At 41.2% G+C, this 14146-nt stretch overlaps 2 protein-coding genes across 2 annotated transcripts in view; one reads left to right on the top strand and one right to left on the bottom strand.

The window, feature by feature from the left end:
• Nucleotides 1-10088, top strand: part of LOC141076791 (gastrula zinc finger protein XlCGF66.1-like) — a 31641-nt gene extending 21553 nt beyond the window's left edge. The window contains exon 6 of the mRNA XM_073564100.1: nucleotides 10075-10088. Coding sequence (XP_073420201.1) covers nucleotides 10075-10088 — 14 coding nt within the window. The remainder of the gene's footprint in view (nucleotides 1-10074) is intronic.
• Nucleotides 1-14146, bottom strand: part of LOC141076815 (uncharacterized) — a 918929-nt gene that overhangs the window by 250057 nt on the left and 654726 nt on the right. The gene's annotated exons all lie outside the window — the stretch shown is intronic.

The following is a 14146-nucleotide window of genomic DNA, read 5'->3' on the forward strand; positions in this document are numbered from 1 at the left end:
GCGCGACATTTGACTTTTTGAATGTAAAATATGTGGGAATAATTAGCGGTTGCCATGTTGCATTTGGAGAGCCCCTGATGTGCCTAAACAGTGGAAACCTCCAACAAGTGACACTAATTTGGAAACAAGACCCCCCCAAGGAGATGTGTGTTGGCACTTTGAACCCCAAGTGCTTCATAGAAGATAATTACGTAGAGCCGTGAAAATTAAAAAATCATATTTTTTCCACAAAAAATGATCTTTCCGCCCTCAATTTTTTCCAAAGGGTAACAGGAGAAATTGGACCCAAAAATGTGTTGTGTAATTTGTCGTGAGTATGCTGACACCCCATATGTGGGGGTAAACCACTGTTTGGGCGCATGGCAGAGCTCCAAAGGGAAATAGCGCCGTATTGGAGAGCAGATTCTGCTGGAATTGTTTGTGGGTGACGTGTCACATTGTCAGAGCCCCTGAGGTGCCAGAACAGCATAAACCCCCAAAAGTGACTGCATTTTACCAAATACTTCCCTGAATGAATTCTTCTAGTGGTGCAGTGAGCATACTGACACCACAGCTGTTCCATAGAAAATTATACCATTGGGCTTTGAAGAAAAAATAATTACATTTTTACCACTAAAATGTTGTTTTAACCCCAGACTTTACATTGGAAAATAGGTAGATAGGTCACTACACCCATAGATGAATTCACAGAGGGCTGTCATTTCCAATTCCCAGAGGGGTGTCATTTCCAATTCCCAGACCAACAGAATCCCCCCTGTAGTGACCCCATTTTGGAAATAATGGTAGGATGGCGTGCTCTCGGGTCATTAAAAGGGCAAGGTGCTGGTGAAATGGACCACGTGGGACCCAGATAAGCACAAGAAATATCATTCACCGCACACTTTTCTTGGACATTATGCAAAATTAGTGAATTTTATTCAAAAACATCCAGCTTTAGCTTACAGCGTTCGTTAATCAATACAATACATTCTACGTATGTTCCATAATTTGTGTTGCTGTATTTATTTGCATATTTACAAATTCTGGATTTCAATCACTAAAAATCCTTGTTTAAACCGTGGTTTCCCTTCATCTGGTATTAACAGTCCCTCTTTTGTACATAATCATTTTGTATATATGGTTTTTATGTATTAGCCATATGTACACCGTGTGCAGAATTATTAGGCAAGTTGTATTTGAGAGGATTCTTTTTATTAATGAATAACAACTTATGTTCTCAATCAGCCCAAAAGACTCATAGATATCAAAGCTTAATATTTTTGGAAGTTGGAGTGGGGTTTTTTTAGATGTGGCTATCTTAGGAGGATGGATATCTGCTTGTGCAGGTAACTATTACTGTGCAGATTTATTAGGCCACTTAATAAAATACAAATCTATACCCGTCTCACTTGTTTATTTTCACCATGGAAACCAATATAACAACACAAAATGTAGAAATAAACATGTCTGACATTCAAAAACAAAACAAAAACAATCAGTGACCAATATAGCCACCTTTCTTTATGATGACACTGGCCTTCCTCCCATCCATAGATTCTGTCAGTTGCTTGATCTGTTTACGATCAACATTGCGTGCCGCAGCCACCACAGCCTCCCAGACACTGTTCTGAGAGGTGTACTGTTTTCCCTCCCTGTAGATCTCACATTTTATGAGGGACCACAGGTTCTCTATGGGGTTCAGATCAGGTGAACAAGGGGGCCATGTCATTATTTTTTCTTCTTTTAGACCTTTACTGGCCAGCAGGGCTGTGGAGTCGGTAAGCCACAGTTGCGACTCCGACTCCTGGATTTTATCAGGCTCCGACTCCGGCTCCGACTCCGACTCCTTCATAAATGGCCAATTCATAACAACAAATTTACTGTTGTAAAATATTAAACATCGTGCTTATTCAGTTTCTCACCATCATATAAGTAATCAGACCACTTAGAGCAAAAACTACATTTATTAGAATACAATTAGAATATAGCAAATAACTTTTATAAACTTTTCTAAACTGTAAGTAAATATGCAATAAACACTTTTATGCAGTTAAAAGGAAGAAATCTATAAATTTGTCCTCAGAAAAAGTATTGCCTCTGTCAGATCCTCCTTCATGGATGCCCTCAAATCTGATCTAATTATTTTGAGAGCAGAGAACAACCTCTCTACACTAACTTGTGTTGGTGGCAAAGCAGTAACCACTCGGGCAACATCTCTGACAATGTCAGGATACAGAGGAATCGCTTGTTGCACTGTTATTTTTGATGAACGGTCAAATTTCTCAATTTCTTTTAGTGCACATGAAAAATTCTGCTGAAATGTACTGGCTGTTCTTCTATGCGGGAACGCTTTGCACGGTGCTTGTGATCCAAATATTTTTCGAAATTAAATTCTTCATCAGTTGATGATGAGGGTGAAGATGTGGCAGGACGACCAAATTCTTCTTGTTCCTCCTGACTGTTCTGCAACCCTTTCATCCTTACTGCTATTTCAAACAGAGCTTCTTTTCCTTTACTTAGCTGTTGATCATCTAGAAGAATCCGATGCATTGGGTCTACATAAACAGCTGCCAAAAGAATGTTATTTTGTAATAGTAGCTCCTCTCTCCGTTTCATTGATGTAGCAATGCCACTTGCAATTAACCCTCCTCTTTGGGACAGGCGAAACATCAGGTTCTTCCACTCCTTTAAGAAAATACCTGGAGTTAAGTCCTCTGCTTGTAATTTTTTAGTCACTGTAAATGGGTGCTCTAGCAATTTTTCCAGCTCAGTCACCTGATTCCACTGACTTTCATTTAGCGTCAGTTGAGGGTTAGCCATGTCTACAAGAAAGGTTTTCAGTTCAACCAAGCGCTGAATCATTAAGTAAGTACTGCCCCATCGTGTGGCTTGATCAATAATTGCCCCTTTTCCAGCACGTCTCTTCAAAATTGAGTCAACTTTAGGGGTTCTGGCAACAGTAGCCAATTTTCTCACCTTGCCAATCCGTGCAGCAGCATGTCCTTCTTGCAGACTGTCTCTTATAGCCAGCTGTAGCGTATGCACAACACAGCGCATGTGATGAATGAAAGAACATATTGACACAGTTTCAACAAGATCATCTAAACTATCATGTTGCTGTTCATCTGAAGCAACTTCAGTTTGCTCCTCAGTTACAATACTGTGTTCCTCTATTTCAAACATTTCTGTGTCTGTGGACCCAGAATGTTCTTCTAGCTGCTGGTCACCATCATTACTCTCATTCATTAGCTTAATAGTACTTATCATATTTGAAGCATTGTCAGTTACGACAGAAAGAACTTGCTCTTTTTTAAGTTCATAGTCTTGCAGAACCTTTTCCACCAAGACCTGGAGAAACTCACTGGTGTGATGAGCTTTGGTGTCTTTTACTGCCAATGTCTTGGTAACTTTCATTTTTGTCACAAACAAATCGGACATTGATGGCAAAATAGTTCACTCTGTGACGTGTGCAGGCATCCATTTTAAGAAACAGGCTCCCTTGAGAGTTTTTTTAAGTTCTTCCTTTTGTTTAAAATCTTCTTCAATTACTAATTTTCTAATACTCTCTCCAGAGAAACACCAAGCTTGCGGACCATTTCCCCATTCAGACACATAAAAGCTGGTCGTGAAAATAATGAAATAGGCACACTATCCTTTACAACAAGCTCTATGATCTGTTTTTTAAATGTATCTACTGTCATTGTCACAGTAACTTTGTCACTGACAAAATATCTTGCAACTGATGGCTGCAAAGTTCTCTGCTGCTTTGTTTGGCTGGAAGAGCTGGGCACTGGTTCATTGGTTTGGATGCAGTCTTTCTCATCCACTGCTTTCAGTACTTCTGGATGAAAGCGCTGTAAATGTCTCTTTAGATTAGAAGCTCTGGTAGGAGCATTTTTATCTTTGCCTGAATATGCACTCATCTTGGCTTCACAGCATTTGTTTTCGTCTGGATCATTTGTCATACACTGACAGACATAATGTTTTCTATCTTGAGTGATGGTGAAATGTTCAAATACAGCTGATTTAATGTGATGCTTCTTTGACATTCTCAGGTTTTTAATTCTGCATTCACAATCCAAATGACAATTGTTTTTCCTAAAAACAATTGTACAAAATTATTGCCAGGTCGTACAACTGATATAGTGGTCAGTAGTGTTGAGCATTCCGATACCGCAAGTATCGGGTATCGGCCGATACTTGCTGTATCGGAATTCCGATACCGACTTCCGATATTTTTTCAATATCGGAAGTCGGCATCGGAATCGGAAGTTCAAAGTTGATTGACAGCCTGACGTCATCATGATGCGCGGTGTGTGCGCATCATGATGCGCCGTCATTTCGGGCCTTCCGGGGGTCTCTGCCGGCCTGCCGTGGGGCTGTGCCGGCCTGCCGGGGGGCTGTGTGGACTGCCCGGGGTCTGTACCGGCCTGCCGGGGGGCTGTGCCGGCCTGCCGGTGGTCTGTGCACCCTGTGGGGGTCTGTACCGGCCTGCCGGGGGGCTGTGCCGGCCTGCCAGTGGTCTGTGCACCCTGTGGGGGTCTGTGCCGGCCTGCCGGGGGGCTGTGCTGATGTCCGGGGGTCTGTGCAAGCATCGTCCGATGGGACTACAAGTCCCATCAGGCGATGCCTGCTACCATGACAGTGATTGACACATTAGCCAATGATGGGACAGTAGTAGTCCCATCATCCGGCTAATGTGTTAAATGTTAAAAAAAAAAAAAAAATACTACATACATACTACATACATACTACATGCATGCTACATACATACTACATGCTACATACATACTACATACATACTACATACATACTACATACATACCACATACATACCACATATATACCACATACATACCACATACATACTACATACATACTACATACATAACACATATATACTACATACATACTACATGCTACATACATACTACATACATACTACATACATACTACATGCTACATACATACTACATATATACTACATGCATGCTACATACATACTACATGCTACATACATACTACATATATACTACATACATACTACATACATACTACATGCATGCTACATACATACTACATGCTACATACATACTACATATATACTACATACATACTACATACATACTACATGCATGCTACATACATACTACATGCTACATACATACTACATATATACTACATGCATGCTACATACATACTACATGCTACATACATACTACATACATACTACATGCATGCTACATACATACTACATGCTACATACATACTACATATATACTACATACATACTACATACATACTGCATGCTACATACATACTACATACATACTACATACATACTACATGCATGCTACATACATACCACATACATACTACATACATAACACATATATACTACATGCATGCTACATACATACTACATGCTACATACATACCACATACATACTACATACATACTACATACATACTACATGCATGCTACATACATACTACATGCTACATACATACTACATATATACTACATGCATGCTACATACATACTGCATGCTACATACATACTACATATATACTACATACATACTACATACATACTACATGCATGCTACATACATACTACATGCTACATACATACTACATATATACTACATACATACTACATACATACTGCATGCTACATACATACTACATACATACTACATACATACTACATGCATGCTACATACATACCACATACATACTACATACATAACACATATATACTACATGCATGCTACATACATACTACATGCTACATACATACCACATACATACTACATACATACTACATACATACTACATACATACTACATACATACTACATGCTACATACATACTACATATATACTACATGCATGCTACATACATACTACATACATACTACATACATACTACATACATACTACATGCTACATACATACTACATATATACTACATGCATGCTACATACATACTACATGCTACATACATACTACATATATACTACATACATACTACATACATACTGCATGCTACATACATACTACATACATACTACATACATACTACATGCATGCTACATACATACAACATACATACTACATACATAACACATATATACTACATGCATGCTACATACATACTACATGCTACATACATACCACATACATACTACATACATACTACATGCATGCTACATACATACTACATGCTACATACATACTACATGCTACATACATACTACATATATACTACATGCATGCTACATACATACTACATACATACTACATGCTACATACATACTACATATATACTACATGCATGCTACATACATACTGCATGCTACATGCATGCTACATACATACTACATACATACTACATGCTCCATACATACCACATATATACTACATACATACTACATACAATACATTCATACAATACATACATAGACATACAGTACATATAACATAGAGTAACATACTTACCAATACTTGTCACATTGTTCCCCGAAGCCATTGTCTTTTACGGAATAAATATTAACATAACAAACCACAAAAATACTCACCCACGATCCGAAGCAGTCCACGAGTGTGTCCCACGACGATCTTGGGTAGAGAACTGCAGCATCAGCTGTTGCTGCCGTTCTCTACGGGCTGCAGGAATCCAATGACGGAAGGTAGGTATCCTTCCGCACTGTATTCCTCCGCCACTTTAAAAAAAAAAAAAGTCCCTAGTCTCACTTTATGCCATTGCTGCGTGGGAATTTCCCACACAGCAATGGCATAAAGTGAGACTAGGGACTTTTTTTTTTTAAGTGGCGGAGGAATACAGTGCGGAAGGATACCTACCTTCCGTCATTGGATTCCTGCAGCCCGTAGAGAACGGCAGCAACAGCTGATGCTGCAGTTCTCTACCCAAGATCATCGTGGGACACACTCGTGGACTGCTTCGGATCGTGGGTGAGTATTTTTGTGGTTTGTTATGTTAATATTTATTCCGTAAAAGACAATGGCTTCGGGGAACAATGTGACAAGTATTGGTAAGTATGTTACTCTATGTTATATGTACTGTATGTCTATGTATGTATTGTATGAATGTATTGTATGTAGTATGTATGTAGTATATATGTGGTATGTATGTAGCATGTAGTATGTATGTAGTATGTATGTAGCATGCAGTATGTATGTAGCATGCATGTAGTATATATGTAGTATGTATGTAGCATGTAGTATGTATGTAGTATGTATGTGGTATGTATGTAGCATGTAGTATGTATGTAGCATGCATGTAGTATATATGTAGTATGTATGAAGCATGTAGTATGTATGTAGTATGTATGTGGTATGTATGTAGCATGTAGCATGCATGTAGTATGTATGTAGTATATATGTGGTATGTATGTAGCATGTAGTATGTATGTAGCATGCAGTATGTATGTTGCATGTAGTATATATGTAGTATGTATGTAGCATATATGTAGTATGTATGTAGCATGCAGTATGTATGTAGCATGCATTTAGTATATATGTAGTATGTATGTAGCATATAGTATATATGTAGTATGCATGTTGCATGCATGTAGTATATATGTAGTATGTATGTTGCATGTAGTATATATGTAGTATGTATGTAGCATGTAGTATGTATGTAGTATGTATGTGGTATGTATGTAGCATGTAGCATGCATGTAGTATGTATGTAGTATATATGTGGTATGTATGTAGCATGTAGTATGTATGTAGCATGTAGTATGTATGTAGTATATATGTAGTATGTATGTAGCATATATGTAGTATGTATGTAGTATGTATGTAGCATGCATGTAGTATATATGTAGTATGTATGTAGTATATATGTAGTATGCATGTTGCATGCATGTAGTATATATGTAGTATGTATGTTGCATGTAGTATATATGTAGTATGTATGTTGCATGTAGTATATATGTAGTATGAATGTAGCATGTATGTAGCATGCATGTTGTATGTATGTAGCATGTAATTTTTTTTTTTTTTTTTTACATTCAACACATTAGCCGGATGATGGGACTACTACTGTCCCATCATTGGCTAATGTGTCAATCACTGTCATGGTAGCAGGCATCGCCCGATGGGACTTGTAGTCCCATCGGACGATGCCTGCACAGACCCCCGAAGCCTGCACAGCCCCCCGGCAGGCCGGCACAGCCCCCCGGCAGGCCGGCACAGCCCACCGGAGCCTGCACAGCCCCCCGGCAGGCCGGCACAGACCACCGGAGCCTGCACAGCCCCCCGGCAGGCCGGCACAGCCCCCCGGCAGGCCGGCACAGACCCCCTGGCAGGCCGGCACAGCCCCCAGAAAGGCCCGTACAGACCCCAGAGAGGCTGTACAAGGGAAAAACAGGATTTTTCTTATTCCGATACCGGAAGTCCCATAGACTTGAATGGGACTTCCGGTATCGGAATCGGCGATACCGATACTTTTTTTTAAGATCGGCCGATCCATTCCGATCCGATACTTTGAAGTATCGGACGGTATCGCTCAACTCTAGTGGTCAGTAATACTGTTGTTATTCCTCATGTACTCACAGTTAACTGATGCAAAGTTTGTTGAAAGGATAATACTTCTTACAGTCTTCCTCTTCTGAGTAGCAGGCAGCTGTGAGATGCATGGAAGACGCACACCTAGTATGATCTAGTCTAGAGGAGGAGCTTTACTACTAAGAATTTGCAACACATTTTCACTTTCAGTTTCATACATTGTAAGTAGGGGGGTTGGGGCAGCATGAGGTTAACCAAGTATAAGATTAGATAAGGGCAGTGGAGAACAGTGACACACAAGAAGTAAGAAATGTCTCTATCTCCAGCAGAACTGCTTATCACTGTTGTTCATAGTTTGATAGAACATATATATTTGAGTAACGTTTATAAAATTCATATGAAAGTTCAATTATGAAATATTAATACATTTTTTTTAAAGCTGGAGTCGGAGTCGGTACATTTCTACCGACTCCGACTCCGGCTCCAACCAAAACTAACTCCGACTCCATGACTCCGACTCCACAGCCCTGCTGGCCAGCCACGCTGTGGAGTATTTGGATGCATGTGATGGAGCATTGTCCTGCATGAAAATCATGTTTTTCTTGAACAATACCGACTTCTTCCTGTACCACTGCTTGAAAAAGGTGTCTTCCAGAAACTGCCAGTAGGTCTGGGAGTTGAGCTTCACTCCATCCTCAACCCGAAAAGGTCCCACAAGTTCATCTTTGATGATACCAGCCCATACCAGTACCCCACCTCCACCTTGCTGACGTCTGAGTCAGAGTGGAGCTCTCTGCCCGTTACTGATCCAGCCTCGGGCCCATCCATCTGGCCCAACAAGAGTCACTCTCATTTCATCAGTCCATAAAACCTTACAAAAATCTGTCTTAAGATATTTCTTGGCCCAATCTTGACGTTTTATCTTATGTTTCTTGTTCAAAGGTGGTCGTGTTCCAGCCTTCCTTACCTTGGCCATGTCCCTGAGTTTGGCACACCTTGTGCTTTTTGATACTCCAGTAACGTTTCAGCTCTGAAATATGGCAAAACTCGTGGCAAATGGCATCTTGGCAGCTTCACGCTTGATTTTCCTCAATTCATGGGCAGTTATTTTGCGCCTTTTTTTATCAACATGCTTCTTGCGACCCTGTTGAATATTTGCCATGAAACGCTTGATTGTTTGGTGATCACGCTTCAAAAGTTTGGCAATTTCAAGACTGTTGCATCCCTCTGCAAGACAACTCACAATTTTTGACTTTTCAGAGTCCTTCAAATCATTCTTCTGACCCATTTTGCCAAAGGAAAGGAAGTTGCCTAATAATTAAGCACACCTTATATAGGGTGTTGTCATGAGACCACACCCCTCCTCATTACAGAGATGCAAATCACCTCACTTGCATAATTGGCAGTTGGCTTTCAAGCCTATACAGCTTGGAGTAGGACAACATGTATAAAAAGGATGATGCGATCAAAATACTCATTTGCCTAATAATTCTGCACACAGTGTATATGTATATATTGTCATATATGTTTTCTTATATTGTCCTCTCTATTTTTGTAGTACCCCATGACTAAGATCCGGGAGGATCGAAACGTTCGGTATGGGAATCTAGGTTGTATATACTAATTTTTCTGTTCTGGCACTTTTTTTCTGTGGACTGGATGTTTATTAATAAAATTCACTAATTTTGCATAATATCCAAGAAAAGTGTGCGGTGAATTATATTTCTTGTGCCCATTTTGGAAATGACACCCCACTGGGAATTCATCTATGGATATAGTGACCATTTTCACTACACAAATGATTTCCAGAAGCACGTAGAGGAAGGTTTAGAGCAAAAATGTCATTGTAGTGCCCAATATATTGTGCCCAGCTTGTGTCTCTGGAGACCTCCCCCCACCTACCCCCGGAAATTGTTAAGTCAGCTCTACTCAAATGTGTCTGTCACTAAATAATCCAAATGCTTGAATGTCAAAACAGTTCAAAAACGCGGTTCTGTGTGGAGGATTGTAAAGCAGTCATGGAGGCATAAGGCTGGCAGTGATGGGCATTGTGGGTAATAATAGCGGGGATCATGCCTCATTCCTCTCTAGGAACATACACGACATCTTCTCTGGGGGTTCTTTCTTGTTTCAGTTACTGGGATGAGTGCAATAAAATGTCGCTCAGTGAGTCTTCTGACATCTTCAGATTCTAAAGGATTGGCTGGGACAACATTTTCAAAAACAAGATTTTCAGTGACCTTTTCCTGATAATCAAGGAAAGTATCTGCATTTCCGGCTTTTCTGCATTACATAAAAGAATTATATGTGGCCACCTGAAACAAATAACTTTTTATACCAGATATATGATTTTCTTGATACCTGGTATGGCTGTAGAACCTGATCTGCAAGGTCCACACCCCCATATATTTGTTGTAGTCAGTGACAGACACAGGTTTTGGAGTAGTGGATCCCCGTTGGTCTGCAGTGGCCCTTGTGGCATCTGTGTGGATCGAGCTCAGGATAAAAATATCTGTTTTATCCTTATACTTAAGGGCAAGCAGCTCTCCATTGTGTAAAGCCCCTGACTGCCCCTTTCGGAACTTTTTGCTGACCAATGATTGTGGAAACCCCTGATGGTTTTTTCGAATGGTCCCACAAGCTCCTATGTTATGTTCAACCAGACTTTTAAATAGGGGTATGCTGGTGTAGTAGTTGTCAAGATACAGATTGGAGCCTTTTTGTAAAAATGAACGATTTTTCCAGATGTCCCCAGATAAGAAGGGCATCCTGGTGGGTTTAGTTGGCTGTCTTTCCCCTCATAAATGTGAAAAGCTGATGTGGATCCGGTTGAACTCTCACACATTTTATAGAGCTTTATTCCGAACCTTGCCCTCTTCGAAGGAATAAATTGCTTGAGGTGCAGTCTTCCTTTGAATTTTACAAGGGACTCATCAATGGAAATGTTTTCTGTTGGGGTGTAGAGCTTTAAGAACTTTTCTGTCAAGTCTACGATGATGGGTCTGATTTTGAATAGTCTGTCATGTTCAGGGGCATTTCTGGGCAGACATTGACTAGTGTCATAAAAATGCCAAAATTTCAAACTGTGGAAAAAAATAAAGCTATGGAGGGGTATAGGGGAATACACGAGATACATAGCCATTTGGTTTGACCCCCGGCTGACTGAACTGCTAAGTCTATGGAATTTTGGACAGTGGAGAAGAATAGGTATATGGTATGTGTCGCTGTTGCTAGATGGTGAGACATTTAAAACATTTGAAACACTTAGGGAAGAGTTCCCTTTGGAGCATACTATGTTTTACCAGTATCTGCAGCTGCGACACGCATTCTCTAGACAGTGAAGGTCACCGATAGTGATACAGAATGACAGTATATTGAATACGCTTGGCCCCCAGAGGGGCACTAGGGGTCTTATATCGATAATTTACAGGGGATTGCTGGGTACATTTTTGTATAGACAGCCATTGATGGCTAGATCCAAATGGACAAGGGATTTAGGAGACATATCGGATGAGCAGTGGGAGTCGGTTTTACAATATGTCCCTAGAATATCTATAAGTGAATCTGGGAGGGGGCCGCAGTTATACACTATACATAGGGTACACAGGACACCTGTGTGGATGAAAAAGGCTGGACTAAGGGCAGACTCTGGATGTCCGAGATGTACGATGGATGAAGTGGATATTCTTCATATGCCATTGTCTTGTCCAAGATTACAGGCATTTTGGATCGGGGTCCTGGATTTGGTGGAAAGCTTGCCGGAAGCAAATATTACTCGAGATCCATTGACGTGTATTTTAGATCATGTAGAGGAGGTGGCGTTGGATGAATGGGGTAGGTTAGCAATAGCCAGACTGCTTTATGTTACAAGTAAAACTATCATATTGCACTGGTTAGATGAGAATCCTCCAGCTAGGCAGGAATTTGTAAAGAGAGTTAATTTTGTAATCCTTATGGAGCGAAGCGTCTACATGAAAAGAGGCAAGATGAACCACTACGAGAATATCTGGGGGGGTGCTTGGACTTTCCCGGATTGGCTTCCGCAGAACTCATCAAAAATAGGTTATTAGGGTTATAAAACAGTGTACAACATTGTAATGCATGGCTAAGGATTGTAGATGCGTGACGGGGGGGTTCTTGTTATGGGAAGGGGGAGGGATGTGTTTGGTGTATTTGCATTTATTAAAATATGGGGAAAGTATTATAATTTGTACTCTAATGTATACTTATGTATGTAATACTATCCTGTATGCTTTCTTCAATACTTTATTCGCTGTCGGAACATAAAAGTGCATAAGCCTCCTCTGCACTATAATACTGACCGGCCATTTTATTCGTTTTCTTTTTTTTTACGTAAATACAAAACTACGACGTGACTGACGTGACCAAATTATTGGGGAAACAATGGAGAAAAGCCTAATTCTTTACCCTACCCCTAACTTCAGAATAAACCCTAACTTTAGCCCCAACACTAACCCTAACTAACCTGCCTTATCTGTTTTTCTTTTTATTTGATATTTGGGAGGCAGAATGAACAAACAGTTGAACACCACACACTACTGGTTCATCCAACAAGGTTTTCTATTAGACTGTGAGCTGTCATTGTCTTGGTAAATAATTAAAGGTTTTTACATAGCTTGCCATTTTTATGGACAATTTAAAGGGGTTGTCCACTACTTTTTGTAACCCCCCATTATATCCCCCTGGGGCCCCTAATGATTTTTGTAATTACATTGCGTTGCCAATTCTGCCTGTGAGCGGCGTCATGCGGGCAGCTGATTCCAGGTCACGTGACCCCCAGGCTGCAGCTGCCGCTAACATCTGCTGATGTCATGTCAATTTCCTGACTCTGGAAATTGATGTGACATCATCAGCAGGCGTGACCCAGCATCAACACACTGCTGTCGCTCATCAAGAGTCACAGCAGTGTGTGGGCGGTGCTGCACCACACGTCACAGCCCCATCACTCTGCAGCATCTGTCTCCTCACCCATCAAGAGTGATGGGATTGTGCAGGGGGTGGACGGGGCTGTGCGGGGGGGTGGACGGGCTGTCTGTCAGCTGTGCGAGGGGTGGACAGGCCGTACCAGAGTCTGCGGGCTGCTGTGTGTGCAGTGCAGGGGTCTGCAGGCTGTCTGCTGGCTATGCGGGGAGTGGACGGGCCGTGCGGGGATCTGTGGGCTGTCTGCTGGCTGTGCAGGTTGGTGGACAGGCCATGCGGGGGTCTGCGGGCATCGATCTCCTGTAATAAAATAATAAAGCAACCTATACTCACCTTTCCGCTGTAGTCCAGATAATAATGAGGGTCCCAAGACTATCTCCCATATAGAGCAGTTGCATCAGCTGATGCGACCTCTCTCCAGGGACCCCAGCAATGAAATGACAGGCAGAGGTAATCCTCCGCTGTGTGTCCCTCCACCACCGGGAAAGAGATCCCGTAACCATAGCCCTAACCCTAATCCTAATTCTCATGCAGCATTGCTGCAAAGTGAGAGCCTGAACTCATGTAACCTCAGTGATGCACTGCAGGAGCCATTGTCTCCTGTCAGTTCATCACTGGGAGGCCCACTCACCTGATGTCACTGTTCTGTAGGGGAGATCGTCGTGGGACACTTGTTATTAATTGGACTG

Source organism: Dendrobates tinctorius, unplaced genomic scaffold (assembly GCF_039654945.1).
Source record: "Dendrobates tinctorius isolate UK_male_01 unplaced genomic scaffold, ASM3965494v1 ptg000430l, whole genome shotgun sequence".
NCBI classification, from domain to species: domain Eukaryota; kingdom Metazoa; phylum Chordata; class Amphibia; order Anura; family Dendrobatidae; genus Dendrobates; species Dendrobates tinctorius.